Genomic DNA, 17,662 nt, shown 5'->3' on the forward strand with positions numbered 1-17,662 from the left:
TCCAGTATCCTCTCTCACAGAGTTGGCACTCTAGTTATTAACCTCTAGCCTGTCCTTCCATTCCAGTTTTATCATCCTTTGTTCCCAGAATTTAGATGTTATACCTTTAGTGGAATCCCTCGAACTACTAATCAAGGCTTTTAATTTCCTGTTAGCCCTAGCCCACTACTACTGTATAACAAATAGGCCAGTGTGTCACAGTGACAGCATGGATGCTTAGGAAAAGAGGGAATGTCCAGAATTTTCCACTTCCTGCTCTTTCCTGGCATTTAGGAATTTCTGATTCAGAGGCTGCATCGATTTCTACTATGTTGTCTAGCCACTGAGAGAGCTTTCCTCTGTTACTCTATTTCACTTTTGAACTTTGTTAAACTATCAGCATCCACCACATCTTGTGGCAGTGAGTTCCACAAGTTAATTACACACTAGGTGCATCTACATGTCTGCATGTTCTGCATGTTCTGTGTCTGCATGTTCACTCCTATTACAGCACAGGAAAATAATAAGCTCCACAACAGGGTAGCACTTGTAAATCCAAGCATTTGTATTTACAAGCACTACCCTGGTGCAGTGAAAAACTCCATAGCAGTACATGTGTAGATCCTGATGTGGCTGACTGGAGCACAAAGGTGCTTCAGTGAAGGGGCTGCCTGCCAGGTAGCTCTGCACTGAAGCATCTGCATGCCCCAGGAAGCCCCTCTACATCACACTGAAGCCAGTCAGAGCATCCCTGAGCTGGCAGTCTGTCCCCCCAGGCCTCTTGCCAGCTGGGGCTACCACAACTCAGCTCAATGTGCTGCAGTCCAGGGGCAAGTATAAATGGCACACCTGGGAGCTTCCCAGGAGCAATAAACTCCAGAGCAATAAGCTACTAAATTTTAAAATCTTATTTATGTTCTTTGCATCATTCACTTTATAAACCTCTATCAAGTCCCTCCTCAATCATTTATTTTCAAAGCTGAAAAATCCCACTTTATATCATTTCCCCTTCCATGTCCCCAACCATCTTTGCCCTTTTCTATACATTTTCACTTATTTCAGTTGTTCCATATTCTTTTAAAGGTGGGGGGACTAAAACCATATGCATTATTCAAAGTGTGAACACCCCATATATTTGCAAAGCAGTATTATTATACTTTGTTTTGTTTACAATTCCCTTCAAGTGTTTATTTTCTCAATAGTACTTAGAATTGGGCAGTAATTGTCCCATGTGTTTTCAAAATCTCAAATGTTTCCCTTTACTAAACGGAGAAAAAATATGGAAAATTTTAACTAAACCAAAAGAAAAGAATTGACTCGAGTCAATCAAAAACATTTCATTTTTGACAATTTCAACAGATTTGTTTCAGTTTTGACCTTTTTAATTTTCTTGGATTTTTTGTTTTGGTTTTATAACAAAACTTAAAGCTGTAAATAAAATTGAACATGGAACTAAACATTCAAACCTTTATTTCATACTGGCAAAACCAGGATTATGAACAACTGTGAAACTTTTTCAAATGATTTTCAAACAAAGGAGCTTGTCAAAACCCACAGTTTCTATTAAACATTTCAGTTTTGACAGAGGATCATTTTCTGAAAAAAAATTTTGTCCAAAAATTCCTGACCAGCTCCAGATAGAAATGATAAATTGAGCCCCCTAATCAATCCTATTACTAGGAGGCTCAATTTATCCTATTAATGTGAATTCGATTTTTTTAAACATACATAAAATGGAAAGACTCTTAATTAACTTCAGTGGAGCTGGATAACTTGGCCAAAGCCAGAGTAGTTGTGCCAGGGCTGGAACCAACAGTGAAAGCTTGGTACAGCAGAATGGTACCTGGCTGATGTCATAGCTGGGTGAGGGCTGCAAATTGCTCATATTATTATCTCTGTGGAGTGGTTTAACAATAACTGAACACATGTTACTTAATACAGTCTGGAGATACTCCACACGTGAGAAGTCTTAACCACAGCCAGACACTTAATCATAAGACATTGAAAATGTCAGTGTCATTCTAAGTTCCCTTTTTGTATCTGATGCTAAGTAACTATTTTCTTCTTCAGAAACCAAGAGCCCAATTCCGCCTATAGGTTTGGAACTGACATTGAGGGAAGTAGGTGTATTTCTGAGGCACATTACAAAGTTTTGCTGGCATAGCTACATGGGTCTATGTGAAAAATGTGGGGAAAAAAAATCCCATCCCTTAGTTGACTTAACTATACCAACAAATCCTCTGATGTACTATGCTGATAAAAAAGTGCCTTTGTTTACTTATCCTAATTCATGTGATGAGATGGTATAGCTCTGACAGTAGTAAACTTTTGTCAACATTTTTTGTTTCTACACTAGGTAGGGTCTGCTAACATAGCTGACCCTACCTAGCTGATGTTCAGGGTAGGCGGAACCCATCTCCAAAATCATTACCTCTAGTCCTCAGCCCTTCTGTCCTTGACATACCAGAACTCTGGAAGCTGCTGCAAAATTTGTTTGCAGTAATACTGTGCACAGCCATTCTTTACTAAGCTTCTGGGCTTATTAAACTAATTTTAGAAATCTGTAAACAAAATAGGCATATAAAATAGAATGTGATTGTTTATACAATCTGCAATTCCTAATTGGAGTCACAATAAAAATAAATTCCTGGTTGATGAAATGAGGATGTTGTTAGCTATACTTAGGGCAGAACTCTGCTTCCCTTTGTGCATCTAAATGGTGTTCAAGTGGTCTATCTGGGTTTTTTGGTCTTGCATTGAGACTGTGGGTGCATAAACATATGCAGGTAGACGGAGCATGTGCAGTAGGGCCACACGTTGACTGGACACATGGACAGCTATACACATATCTGAACACACACCTGAATAAAAATCCTTGAAAAGCAAGGCAGGGGACCACAGGTGTCCTTCTTGTGCTTGAGTTCCATGACTTGATAGCTAAGGTCCAGGAAGCTAGAGGCCTAGGTTCTGGGGCTCCTCTTTGCCTAGAGAGCGTTTGACGTTGCACTTCTCTGACTTCCCAGCACAACACTCTAAGCAGCAGGCAAAAGGTTAGGTAACCTTTTCTAATGCTCCTTTTAATGCTGTACCATTGTATAGAGAGCAGCGCAGTAGGAGTAGTTTTTACTCCACTGAGATGAAGTGTCCAAACTAGAAACAAGTGCCTTCTCCCCTCTAAGGCAAGAGCCATCTCACTGAGTCAAATACCCTCCAGTTTGGTTGTATCTACATGAGACACTGACTGTGCAGTGGTTACCTGAACACAAGTACTAAATGTATACAGAAGTACTAAATGACTAACTGGAGTTACCACACAATGGCATCGCCGAACAACTTTTAGGTGACACTGACTGCATAGCAGCTTGTTACTACTGCACAGTAGCTTGTTACTGTAGTGTTTCATCATGCTTCACACCATATTATGCTACTGCACAGTAGTAATGAGCTACTGTGCATTAGCATTTCATGTAGGCGCGGCCTTTGTTCTTGTACCACCACATGTCTACATCTCTTGGATGCCCAGAAACCCACCATAAAAAGTACACTGGAGACTAGTCTGGATAATGCCTGACCAGAAGCTACATGAGTTTCTGGCTGGCTTACATGCAGGTACATGTCCAGAATGGTTGTGTGTATGTAACCATGTACATGTTTCCTTCACTTTATCCAGGTTCGTTATGTGCAAATTCACTCTTATGCAATGACCCTTTTTATACCAAAAATTTGTTATATGCAAGGTAAATTCACTCTTACACGATCAGTATAAGCCGCCAGTCAGCTTTGTGCGGTGCTTTGTGGGAGTGACGTGCACCAAATTATAATCTTTGGTGTGGATCTGTGCTCCTTGCTTGTTGTCTGTGACACATGTATCTGTAGTTGCCATCTCCATGATGATAGTCACCTGTGCTTGTGTGTACTGTCTGCTGTTAGTGAGTACCAAAATTGTCTTGTAAAAGTGGCAAAAATTGGTCTGGGGGTCAGAACAGCCAAGGTCTTGGAACTTATCCCTATTTGTTACATTGTAAAGTGGGCTCCCTTTAAATGAATTTGAGTTATGCGCCGTTTTCCAGGAAGGCATGTACAGCATAAAGCGAGGGAAACTTGCACCTGCTTAGCAAATGTATGCCCATTGACTGAGCATGCACAACATACACAAGCCTATGGTACTGCTGGGGAAGTTGAATTGTTACCTACATGTAAATGTCAAAATTGCCATTTTTATAGCTAGAAAAGTGCCACTTAGATGCATAAAAGAAAACAGAATTATAACTTTAGTGAAAAAGTGTTATGAAGTATCACGTTCAGTAAGCTTGCTCTCATCTTACGTAGTAATATGGCAATGCATAGTTTTAGGGCCTGTTACAAATTAATTTTAGGTAACTCCTGAAGCTCTTAGCTCCTGGGTTGTCCACATAGTAATACTTGAAACTAGTTTTAACACATACTTCAGGCAGCTTGAAGTTATGCAACTCCAAGGCATGCTTATCTCTGATCCATGTTACCTAGCTTACATTCCATGGATATGTGGCCACTCCCCACAGATGACCCACCTACATTACCCACCTCCAGCATCCCAGGGTGCAGTCCCCTGCCCCCCACTTGTTGTGTGTGGACAACCCTACAACCATTCCATCCCCTGAGCTCTACTGCTCAGCAAATGGTTTTGGCACCAAGCCAACTCCCCCTCCTACCTGCAGGGGTGTGAGCTGCCAACCCGCAGGGGTGCAGTCTCATGCAAACACCCTGCAGAGCACATGCCAGCTAGGCTGCAAGACACAGACAGGTCCAGGAGTGGTGTCTAGAAGGGATGCAGAGGAACAAGGTAGCTGGCCCGATCAGGTAACCATGAGCTAGGGCTTCCTTATCAGGTCAGATGCAGTAGTAACCCCAAAAGTGCCTTCCCGCCTCCCAGCCAGCCCAGGATGCATGGCCAGCACCTCCAACACACCAATCTGAAATCTCATCTTTTTAAATCCTGAGAAAATATTTACTTCCTTTTTCTCTTTTTTCCCCCCCATTATCCTTCAGTGGTTGAATTCATTTCACTACCCTTCCTCCACCTGTTCCACTTTCCACTTCATTACCCACCCCCATCCTATCAACTCTATGCCTCCAGCTTCACGCTCCCTCTCCCCCCAACCCTCAACCCATCTCTCACACCCCGCAAGCTAGAGCAGAGATAGAAGCCTGTGCTGGCTCACCAGCCCCTTAGGGGCAATTCATAACTGTAGCTCCTAGTCAGGCCCTTGCTCACCAGCCCTGTAGTAGCAAGTCACAGCTGTGCAGGTGGGGGACAGCTGGAAGGCTTTTAGCTTTTAAGGTGTAACTGCTCCAAATTCAAGCTACCACTAAAACCAATCAACAGTTGATCAGCTTAAAGTGCAACGTGCAGCAAGGCCTTTATTTTACTTATTGTCATAGAAAAGGTTTAAACAATGAACCATGTGGTTTAAAGAAGGAACCATGTGGAGAATCAGTCTTAGCCAGCAATGGACTGATCAAGTATGTTTTTATTTCTTCAGAATTCAATAGCATACAGTAGAATATACCTATTCAATTTCATATACATTCAACTCTCTGCTTACTCAACATGAAACTTTACATAGTTAACATATTGTAAAAAGTGATAAAGCAGAATAGTTACCTTTAGGAGGAGGTTTCCTTTCCACTTTTTCTGGTTTTTCTGGTTTGTCTTTCTGAGTTACTAGAATGGAATTAAAACATACTTTACAGAAATCGGGGTCAAAAACTGAGAAAAACTACTGCCAAAATATAATAATATCACTGAATATAAACTGTATTTCTTACAAATGTGGCAGATATTGCAGTTTATTTCATATTTCCTTTTTTTTTTTAAAGGTTATAAAAGGTCCAACTTTTATTAGTTTCACACGTAGGCCAGAAGTAATCTGTTAGCAACTGCCAAGAAGAACGTAGGACTGGCATAATGATTTAAATCACATTTTACAAAGCTTCTTTCTGAGACAAATAAGCTCTCCCTTATTACCAGATTTTACTGGGGAGAAAAAAAAACACTTGATCCAAGCGGTAGCTAAATAACACCACCATTCTGATTGATCATCACACATGGGCACCTGGAGCTCCTGCCTATAGGAACTTGATGTTTCTATGGTTTGTTCTATATATGCTTTTTACATGATGCATTTAGATGATGTTCTGCCCACTAGAGGTTCTTGGAACTTTGTACAGGCATACCTCGTTTTATTGCGCTTTGCTTTACTGCGCTTCGCAGATATTGCGTTTTTTACAAATTGAAGGTTTGTGGCAACCCTGCGTCGAGCAAGTCTATCGGCGCCATTTTTCCAACAGCATTTGCTCACTTCACATTTTTTAGCAATAAAGTATTTTTTAATTAAGGTATGTATATTGTTTTTTTAGACATAATGCTATTGCACACTTAATAGACTACAGTATAGTGTAAACATAACTTTTATATGCACTGGGAAACCAAAAAATTCATGTGACTCGCTTTATTGCGATATTCGCTTTATTGCAGTGGTCTAGAACCAAACCCGCAATATCTCCAAGGTATGCCTGTATGTTTTTCAGCTCTCAGACAAATTCTGATGCACGGATGAAACCTGGAATGGTGTCAAGCCACCACGATGACTCCTTGTAACAAGCCGGTGTCCCGAGGCCAGTCAAGTCTTTGGTCCACCCACTTATCTCTGGGCTAACTGCCCACCTACCACACCCGCCATGCCTTTGATGGTACAATTGAAAGTAGATAACAAGGTGGGAGGCTGCCCATTTACTTGCACTGATGCCAAGGGGCTAGATACATGGCTCTGAACCTTCCCTTATACTATGTCCCATGCCTCACAGATGGCATCCATGTCTATACCTCCAAGATGTTATAAGCAGCAGTTCCAGCCAAGTATGCTCTCTCTCCTGCTGCTAGCAGCAAACTGCTTGCTTCACTGCTCAGAGCCCTGTTCTTACAACAAGCAGCTGGGCCCTGTTCCCAATCAGACAGTTGTGCCTGATTGGGACTGCAGCCACCTGCAGGCTGCTCTGCTGCCTGCCCACTCCCCTGTGAGTAACAGAGACTCCTGCGCTCTATCCATTCCCTGCAGCTTGTGTTGGGTAGCTGGTCTAAATAACCCTATGTCCAGGTGACCCCAGCTGCCAGAGTTGCCCCTTAACATCGCTGAAATGGAGATACAAAAGGTAAGGAGATATCTGTTTGCTACCATCTTACAGCCATTGAAGCTAAACTGTGTTAACTTTAATCTTATTTCATTAAGGAGTAAACTATTCTGGATTAACTTCCATTTACCAGGGAATAGAAGCAGACAAAAGAATCACTTACAGCAGATTCAGCTGAACCATAGGAAAAGTCACTCTCTAAAACAGTAGGAGTGCTCATCTGTTCAGGTCCTTGCAGCAGATCTCAGATAAGATTGGAATTAGCCTCATAGGGCACATCCCCATGAGTGGGAATGTGTGTTTCCCTGGAGACAAACACCAGTGGCACAATATGTGCTGCTGTTACTCATTCCTGGGGAATCCCCGTGCACATGCGTTCTGGTAGGCGGCATGTTACCCTGGGTGGGGTAGGCCCAGCAGCCTGTCCTGGGGACCTCCAGGGGCTGTAGCCACTGCAATCCAGCAGCAGAGAACCTGGCTGGCAACTGTCCAGGCTCTGATTTGGGTGGCACGCACTGCTGCTACTTGTGTCACCCAAAATCAGGGTTTTTTCACACTGGGATCGCCTGGTGTCAAAATAAAAATGCCATGCTGCAAGCTAGCAGTGTGGGGAACACCTACAGGTGCAGCATGTGTGGGGTGCAGTGCCATAGATAGGTCTACATACACACGTTCCTGCCAAACTCCATAATACTAATATTTGTTCCAAACAAAACAAAGTATGTAAGAAAAAAGGAGCATTTAGGAATTAGCCAGTTAGCAAATGAATTGCAAACTGCAGTGTAAACAAAAAAGGATTGGCAAAGCAGGCTAAACACCTCTTGAATGCCTCCTATTCAAAGTATATTTTATATTGAAAGAATACTAGAAATGCATATGCCGCAGAATACATTTAAAAATTGCAAAATGTGGACAGCTTATCCAAGGAATATTTGAATTACTAAAGAAGAGAAACTGTTGTCAATCAGAAGCTGCACAGACTGTGTACCAGAACTAAAAGGTTATCACAAAAAAGAAAAGCTAGAAAACAAATATCCCTTTTTGATGATGACATAAGACATTAAGCAAGAGATGGTAAACGATATCTCAGAAAAGTCCCTACTAAATTGAAAACTGATACATGAGAGAACCTTTGTTATAGTCAATCCCTGAATCCAATTTTAGAGAAAAGGACAATAAGCAAGTAAATACAATGGTCACAGGCTTATTACCTCAGCTACACAAGAATCATCTGTGAGCTCCTTGTGTCATAAAACAAGAGTACTAAGCAAGAAATACGGGTTCTGCATGGCCTGAGAGAAAGGAACTCTTTCTTTGAGGCCTGTAATGAAATGGGCCTATGGAAGAACTAGCTTACCATTGGTCAACAGAAGCTGAAACTATTACACTTACACATTTTGCAAAAATAAATAAAAATGAACATAAAACTATTTATAAACCTAAAATTTAGATTTACCCAAGAAGTTAGGTAATTACCTTTGGGGGGCACTTTCTTTTCAGGTTCTTCTTGTTTTTCCCGTTTCTCAGACTTTTCTAGCTTTACTGGTTTCTCAGGCTTTTCTCGTTTCTCAGGCTTTTCTAGTTTTTCTCGTTTCTCAGGCTTTTCAAGTTTTATTGGCTTCTCAGGCTTTTCAAGTTTTGCTGGTTTCTCAGGCTTTTCTTTGTGAGCAACTAGAAATAAAATAAAATGCTCTTCTTTATTATGAAGAAGAAAGCTCACATGAAATAAGAAAGGGAAAAAAAATGATAACTAGACCAAAGGGGCATGATCCTTCTAAAAACAAAGAGCATTGAAATACCAGTGATTTAAACTTATGAGACTGGCTTTGGATATTGGATCCCAAATCTTGTAATATTACAATTAACAGTTTACTAAAGTTAAAATGCAAGGCTTTATCCAGAAGGAAAGTTATGTTTTGCCACTATCACACAAACTTTTATTATAATGCCCAGTGAAAAAGTCCTTGGAACACATTTCTTCTGCTGGAGAAATCTTACAGCTCAGAATTAAACTCATGACATGGAACAAGTAAAATTTAATATTATATTTTCAAAGCATCTTTAATATGTGGATATAGAAAGAGGACTTTCTTGGGAGGAATGTTTCTGTCATGCATATAATCAGTACCCTGAATTTCATCTGGGATCCAAAAAAGTGAGTTTGGGTTGTAAAAATTCTCTTTTCTAGGAGCAGCTAAAAATGTACATAAGAGTAGAACAAAAATTCATGTCTCTGCTCTGCTTAATTTAGAGCAACAACTTGAACCTGAATCTTTGACATTCCAAGTAAGCACCCTAACCAGAGGGCTATAAAAGTCAGCATCTCTCTAGCCCAATACATATATAATTACTTATACAAATGGAACAACTCTAATTTGAGAAATAGATAAACAACCTTGCCATAGCTTGGGTGTAAGGACATTTACATGGAATTTCAGGAAACTCAAGTAAATTCCCTAACCAATGGGAACCACTGGGGTATAAGCTATTCTGGGTCTCTTTCATATGAAATATTTCAAACTATTCCCCTTTCCTCCTGAAACAAAGCAGTAACAAATTTTGAAACTTTAAATTTTTACAAAATGTAATTGACATCTTCTAGTCAACCCTAAAAGCAAAATTCTGTCTCGTGAATTATTTTAGAGGGTGAAAAAACAACAAGCTTCCCCCACCCCCAAAATGGAGATGAAAATATGAATGTTCAACTTTCACAAATCATGTGAAAACCAAAAATGTGATTCATTATTTGCCAGCTTCACTGTTGATGAGACTTGTTGACCCTTGCTAAGCTTTGTTTACCCTGTAAAATTATTTTAGCCAATACCTCTTTTGTCAACAGAGCACATCCATAGCTGCTTAACCTGAACATTTATACCTTTTAAACCTGAATGTTCATGAAAATATTGAAACGATGAAGGAAGGTAACTAAAAAGTTCATAAATAATAAAAAAATAATAGTGCCCTTTATTTCACTACAATCACTCAGCATTGAAACAGTCATGCATGTACGTTCTATGCTGGTATCTTGAAGTCAATGTAATGGCATTTTCATAGAACAGTCATATAGTGGAGCTAATAGTACCATTCAAGGGTATACTGAAGTAGCTTCTTTGACAGTGGATATCTTGAGAGATCATTGAGACCACTCAGCATGTCAAAATGTATGCAGAATATGATTAGAGTCTGCAAACACTCATGCACCATCTCTAAGGTTTCTTTCATCTGCTGAAATAGAAACTGCCTTTATGGCACAACAGCAAAACCATGAGAGCAGCTAATCAAGGAGTGTCAAGCTAACACAGCTGACAAGTTGAACAACTACGCCAGGAATGCAGCAAGCTGGGGAAATGTTTTTCTTGTATTATTATGATGATGATGATGATGATGACATGGCTTCTGAACTCTGGGAAATAAACAATGCTTTCACTGGCTATAAACAGTAAAATATTGTGTTTAATTACATATTTAATTTAATACCTATTCATTTAAAAAACAATCTATTTTTAAAACAAAATAAAGCACACATATGAATGGGTTTCTGGTTTCTGATTCATAAGACACTTGAGCCATGCAGCAGTCCCTGCCACCCAATGAACAGTCTGAAATATTTGTAGCTTTAGCTCAGATTCTCAAAGTTACATCTACAGTACACAATTGTTTATGCATATATTTGCATGATTATTTTGTACAGAAATGCCCTGTTTGCATGTTCAAATCTGATCTCTGGTATGCGCTCGCAACCAAAGAGATATCACATTAGGCTCATATGAAAATGCCTGATTTGCCCATACAAATCTGGTCTATGACTGTAATTTTAGTATGCAGGCATGTATGGATGTAGTTTTGTCTTTGCATATTAGTATGCACTCATATTTTTTTCAACTACATCTTTTAATTCAAGTTTTAAAAGAATAGCTTACATTTATATAACACTGCTCTATCTTCAACATGTTTTGCAATCAACTAATTTAATTAAGCCTCATATATGTGCAGCAGCCATGCTTACTCATCTGATTTAATTTAAAACTATTTTCAAAAATTTTCATCTCATTAACATTCTTCAAATTGTATCTTTTAAATTTTACTAGAGTCACCATGTCTAATGCACTGTTAACTTACTGGCCACGTCTAGGCTGATGACTTACCATGCCAAATAACAGCATTCTCAAACATGCTGCAAGGTTCCAGGTGTATTATTGGCAAGAACAGAAGCCATATAGCACAGCCCACACAGTGCTGACGTTAGACTAACTATCACCAACTTGCAGCAGTACTAATCAGACTACTCACTTCACTTCCACATGGACTCAGCTGCCACTGTTTCTGGTCAGTAGCACAGACAGGGTGGCATGAAGCACAGACAGAGTGGCATGAAGCATCTGAGGCATGGTAAATTTGCAATTTATACATGGTCACAGATTATCAGGCGATTAAAATGTAATGGGGCAGATCTTCCGCTTCCTTATAGCTGATAAAGTCACTAATGCCTATGCAAAGTAGATGTAAATTGCCACTGGTGGGACCCCCATGTGATGTAAACTGGTATACTGCTGTGGCATAGGCCTTGTACAGATGCCCTGTTTTTCCTGGGAGAGTTGCTGCTCTCTCAAGAGAAACTACAAATGTACAGATGTTTAGGCTTTTTCTCCCAGGGTAAAAATAGCTGCTCCAGGAGAAAAACAATGTGGGAACAACCAAGGTTAAATCTCACCCAGGACAGTTTCTCCTAGGAAAGTAAATATCTGTACATTTCCTATATTTGCCCTTTTCCTAAGAAAAGGCTGAAATACTCAATGCCTCTTGATATATACTCGAATATGCTTAGCTCCAGAAACACCTTACAGAATTTCACCTCACAGTATTTGCCTTCATAGAGTGAGGCACTTCAAGGCAGACTGGATCCAGTTTTGTGATGACTGGCATCAGAGGAGGAAAGAACCTGTTTCTCGAATTCAGAGCACTGCTAGCGCACAGGTGCGGTCTACCTGTGGGTGGAACTGTCACTCAAACTTTGGATTCAGCAGCCATCAAAGAACTCATTGGCACATACACCATGTTCTGTAACGAATGATGGTGCCAACTGATTGAACCAGATGCTAACGAGTCTAGCAGGTCTATATTGATGACATAAGAATTTGGCGGAAGGTAGTTAGATACGTTAGTCTCAAGTCAGTCAGAAGGCAGGATAGATATATGCCTTTATAGAACTAAATAAGATATATATAGAGAGAAAACACAAGCTCTGATTAACTCAAGTTCACTTCATCAGATGCTGTGAAAGGACAGTATAGAATACAGTATAGAGAGAACGAGTAGAACACCATGCTGTGAGAGGCATAGGAGCAAAAGCTAATCCAGGTAATGGGATAAGAATCTACAGTTCTCGTTTAAACCATATTTAACACAGTCTATTTCTGGATGATTTCTTGTTCAACAATTTCTTGTTCAAATTGGTTTTAAAAAAATTTTCTGCCTAAAAGGAGCAATCCTGAGGTGAACAATGAAATTGTTGCATTCTGCCACAGACAGCTGATATCAGATAGGGGTTCATTCATTCTTATATGTCAAAATCTCCCTGTCTGTCCAGTGTAGACAGCAGATGGGCGCTGTAAGCAGGCAATGGTGTATATCACATCAGTAGAGTTTCAGGTGAATGAATCTTGGATGTTATACTTTTTGCTATTTGGGCCAGTGGTGATGGAGTCTAGATTGATATAGGGGCAAAAAGCAACCTTTTTGGTCCATTGCAAGGCCTGTTGCCTCACTGAGGATGGGAGTTACATAGTTAGTTGATTGAGATGCGCCGTTTGAGGTTGGTGGCTGTCTGTAAACCAGGACAGGTTTGGCCCCAGTGGCTACCTGGAGATTGTCATCCTTTTCCAGGAGGGGTTGGAGATCATTAATGATGGATCTTAGATGTTCAGACTGGGGGCTGTAGGTGACAACCAGAAGAATTCTGTTGTCCTTGCCCTTGGTATTGTAACAGGTTGGAGTGAAGTTTGAGTCTGGCTTTGTTGATCCAAATGGCTACAGTTTTGAGACTGTAGTGTCATTGTAGGAATCCTTACTCCAATGGATTAAGGCAGGTCAGATCCCAGTTGGCAGGTTCAGAGTACCTCTGGCTGTAACACAGAGTTTGGCTGTAGATGATGGATTTAATGGTGTCTTCAGCTGGTGCCATAAAGAGAGCTGTGGCAGTTAGTTGGTTGCCAATAATATGTGGGAGCAATGTGACCATTGCAAACTTTCATTGTAGTGTCTAAGAAATGAATCTGCTATGCAGAGTATCCCAGAGTTAGTTTGAACAAGGGACAGAAGTTATTAAAATCTTAGTGAATTTTTTTCAGGGTTTCCTTTCCATGTATCCATATTATGAAGATATCATTTATGTACCTGGGGTATACCAGGAGATAAGAGGGCAGCTACAGAGGAAACAAACTTCAAGGTCAGTCATAAATAAGATGGCATATTTAGGGACCATACACATGCCTATGGCACAGCCATTTGTTTGTAGGCATCCAGAGTCCAAATCTGGAACAGTCACATGTGAGGACAAAGCAAGAGAGTGAAATAGAAACAGATGCAGTTTTCTCATCAAGAATAATAATTTGGGACAGTGGTGCCATTGAACATCAAGACTGAGTGGGAAAAGTATCGGTTCCTGCAAGAACTAGCAACCTTAAATTGAATATGAATAAATGTCAGCTTCAGATAATATATATGGGCAAGCAACAGACCTCAAGATGAATCTTACATTATGACTCAAAAGTTCATATGATATTAAGCATGCCAAAGACTGAAGATAAAATCAGAATGCAAAGATTACTAAGAAAGTTGAAGTATGTCAGAAAGTATGTACTTAACTACACAAATCATACAATTCACCTAAGGCAACTACTCCATAAGGCCATGGAAGGGACTTAGATGCCACAACATGAAAGTAAATGTAATGATCTAAAACTTATGGACATCAATCCCAGTGCTATAATTCTCTGACCCATTAAAAGACATCAAACTCTCCATGGATCCCTCAAAAGGTGGATTTGGAACAGTACTATTACAGCATTATGGAACTCATTGGTTGTCAGTCTCATACTCTGCTAGGCCTATCACAGCTGCAGAAAAAATATATGCACAATGTGAAAAAGAGACCTTAGCATGAGTTACAGAAGTACAAGATCTATGATTTACAGCATGGTCAGAGAAACAGATCACAATGAAATATTCAAAAAAGGACTTAGAGCTGCACCACCAAGGATACAGTAACTACTTCTGAAATTACAGAAGTATGATATGACACTAGAGTTCCAACCTGCCATTTATTTTCAAGAGCATACCCTGGACCACTGGAACCATGTATGTGAACATGATTAAAATATCATGTAATATATCTCCAGGCATTTTGGATTAACTGGTGATGGAAACATCTAAAGGTGAAACACTGCAAGTGATATGTGTAATAAGTAAAGGAGGAAGAAAATCACCATTTCCCTCTTGCATATTGTCAATATAAAAATGAATTTTCAGTGATCTCAGGAGGGCTCATAAAGCATACACAGGTTGCAATTTCTGTAATAATGAGATAAAATTTTGGAATGAATACATGAAGGACATCTAGAAATAACCAAATCAAAAAGCAGAGTCAAAGACGTTGTCTTTTGGCTCTGGAGTAACAGTGATATTGAAGACATAGTGAAGAGGCGTGGAACAGGTCAGAAGTACAGGACACCAGCGGAGAGAACCAATGATACCTGTGAGCAACTTGCTGTTCCATGGGACAAAGTAGGAATTGATCTGTTCTGTTTGGGATAACCTGACCACCTGATTATAATGGACTACTATACTAATTTTCCGAAAGTTGTGACATTTGAAGACATCAGAGCAACAACAGTCGTCAGGCATATTAAATCTATATTTGCACACCATGGAATTCCAAGAACTGTAATTACTGACAGTTTAGGACTAGGGAATTCAAGATTTTGTTCAAATGTATGATTTTTGACATGAAACGTCTAGTCCCAAATATCATGAAGTCAATGGATTAGCAGAATCGACATTGTGAAAAACCCACTTAAAAAGCAGTGGAAGAAGGGGAGGATCCACACTTGACACTATTTAACTGCAGAGCTACACAACTGCAATATGAAAAACTTCTCCACCATAGGTGTATGAAAACTCAACTACCAGACATGGGGCAAAAAGGAAAGGTGACAAAGGCATCTATGATTATACTTACCCAGTCTTTTCTCCGATCAGATGCAGACTTACAACAAAGAGGCAAGACCACTTCCGCAGGTAAACAAACAATGATTCAATTCAAACTTGGCAAGATGGACACTGGCCAGTTAAAGCTAAGGTAAGAAAAAATATACTCTGTGATCATAAATGAAGGCCAAATCTTGAAAAGGAATTGTGGACGCTTGCTCAAAATCTCTGACAATGAGGATAATATGAGTGAAAAGGGAACAGAGACACCAGTTGAAACTAATTTATAAATTGATCCAGAACCTGACCCAAAGAGTAAACATTCAAATACAAACAAGGATGTAAATAAGAGGGGCCTGCAGCATAGTAAAGCTGGAAGATTTCTGAAACAACCAAAGAGATTGATTGAGACGTGTTAGCTTGATTTTTTTTCAACAGTTGTTTTCTTAATGTTCTTACTATAGTTAGGATTTTTTTTATAAAGGGGAAGATGTGACATACAGTAAGTCCCAATAGGCACGTAGAGTATCCAGAAGGTGTGGTATTCCAGGAGACAGTTAAGATTGCATTGGCTGTCCTGATTTTTCATGTGTTACAGGTGAAAAAGTAAAAGTCAGCCCAGAGGCAGTGTAGTATCTTCCAGCAAGAATTTCCAGGTGACAAAACAGGCACACAACACTTGTAAGGGCAATAATAAAAACCCATTACCTCTTTACTGTAAATAACTGTATATATAAGTTTTTGTATATAAAAAAGATTTCTGTCTACATAATAAGCCTAAAGATTCCACCACTCCTATCTATCTCAATGGAGCTACCACTCCTATCTACCTCAATGGAGCTACACTCCAGTACCCCTGCTGGGCACCTGTCCCATAATACGTGTAGTCCTACGTTGCACTATTGTGCACAGATATATAATAATGCACAAGAGGCAAGGTTGTGAAGAACTGGGCTCAGTGAATCCAGAAACATACTAATAATTCATGGAGAGGAATGATTACCTATAGGTTTTTCTTTTTTCTCAGGTTTTTCTTGTCTTGCAGGTTTGTCTTTGTGTGTCACTAGAAAGAAAAGGAACAAATATATTTAGCTATAAAATAAAATGAGGTATTAAAATATTTCTACCAAGATACATAACCAAGGATACAAAGCTTCAGTTTCTAGTTACAAATTTGTTTTTATATTTATTATATGTCACATTCTCAAAAACTTGTCAAGAACAGGATCCAGGGCTAGGCCAAATGGGTGATGTTTAATTTCAATATATGTTTAAAAAGGCACCTTAAACCACCAATTATTCTGACCCACATCCAGCTGCCTGCAGCAGAGCCTCTGTCCTGTTGCAAATGAACAAATGACTTTCTTTCATATGTAAAGAAGGCTTGAGCCATATGGCAGATCTTATGTGTACCCAGAGCATTTTTTTCATATATTGCTTCTTTGAAAAGGGTGCTGAGTACTAGATACTGGCTAAAATCAATCCTGAGCAGGTGGTGCCAGTTCAGTTGGCTATTATAAGATGCTCAGGCTGTTTAAAATCAGAAATGTAAAATGTCAATGTGGTTTTCTTCTTGTAGAAGGATCTATATTTTGCACAAATAACCCCACATTTTGACTGTTTACCTGACTTGCATACCTGAGGCCATAAGCAGCAGAGTAATTTGCAAGACGGTTGTAGAGAATGTGTGGATTTTACAGCACATTGAAAAACTGCTGCTAACACTAAGACAGCTTCAACCTTAACTAAAGTAGAGTTACTGCCACACTAAAATAAAACTCTTTTGTCAAATGAGGAAACAGAGGAGATCTATTAAGGGAATATTATTTCCATATATAGTTAGAAGCAACAGTAAGAGACCAGGGAGTATTCGACCCTGCACTTTGTTTAACAATAGGGTGATTGCTGGAGAATATGTGAGAAAGTGAATTCCTGCTCTATCCAAGCCATATATCTGGGCAGTTAATTAGTCCCTCTATTATCTTTCTTCCCCCCATCACTTCATTAGACACTTTTCTTAATCTTCATCATGGAAGCTAATTAGATATTAGACTAAGATAATGTTTACTCCCTACACATTCAAATCTTGCAAATGAAACATATTTGAAGTGCATAATCATGTTCACAGTGAAACTCTCAAGAATCTCAGATGCACAACAGCAGAGCAGTACTAAGACTGCGCTGGCTATACACTGCAACGTGAAAACAGTAGAAGTGATCACAGAGAAGCTCTGACCATAGGAGGGTGTTCATTGGAAATACATTCCAATTTCTCTGGGCTCACTTTTACTGTTTACTTTTACTGTAT

The 17,662-nt window shown here is 39.6% G+C and overlaps 1 protein-coding gene across 1 annotated transcript in view; it reads right to left on the minus strand.

Moving 5' to 3' along the window:
• The window catches only part of TRDN (triadin), a 195,353-nt gene that overhangs the window by 75,238 nt on the left and 102,453 nt on the right, over nt 1–17,662 (minus strand). The window contains exons 7-9 of the mRNA XM_019538202.1: nt 16,358–16,417; nt 8,626–8,820; nt 5,624–5,683 (exon numbers count right to left, since the gene is read on the minus strand). Coding sequence (XP_019393747.1) covers nt 5,624–5,683; nt 8,626–8,820; nt 16,358–16,417 — 315 coding nt within the window. The remainder of the gene's footprint in view (nt 1–5,623; nt 5,684–8,625; nt 8,821–16,357; nt 16,418–17,662) is intronic.

This window comes from Crocodylus porosus, unplaced genomic scaffold, assembly GCF_001723895.1.
Source record: "Crocodylus porosus isolate Cpor-Errol unplaced genomic scaffold, CroPor_comp1, whole genome shotgun sequence".
Taxonomy (NCBI): domain Eukaryota; kingdom Metazoa; phylum Chordata; order Crocodylia; family Crocodylidae; genus Crocodylus; species Crocodylus porosus.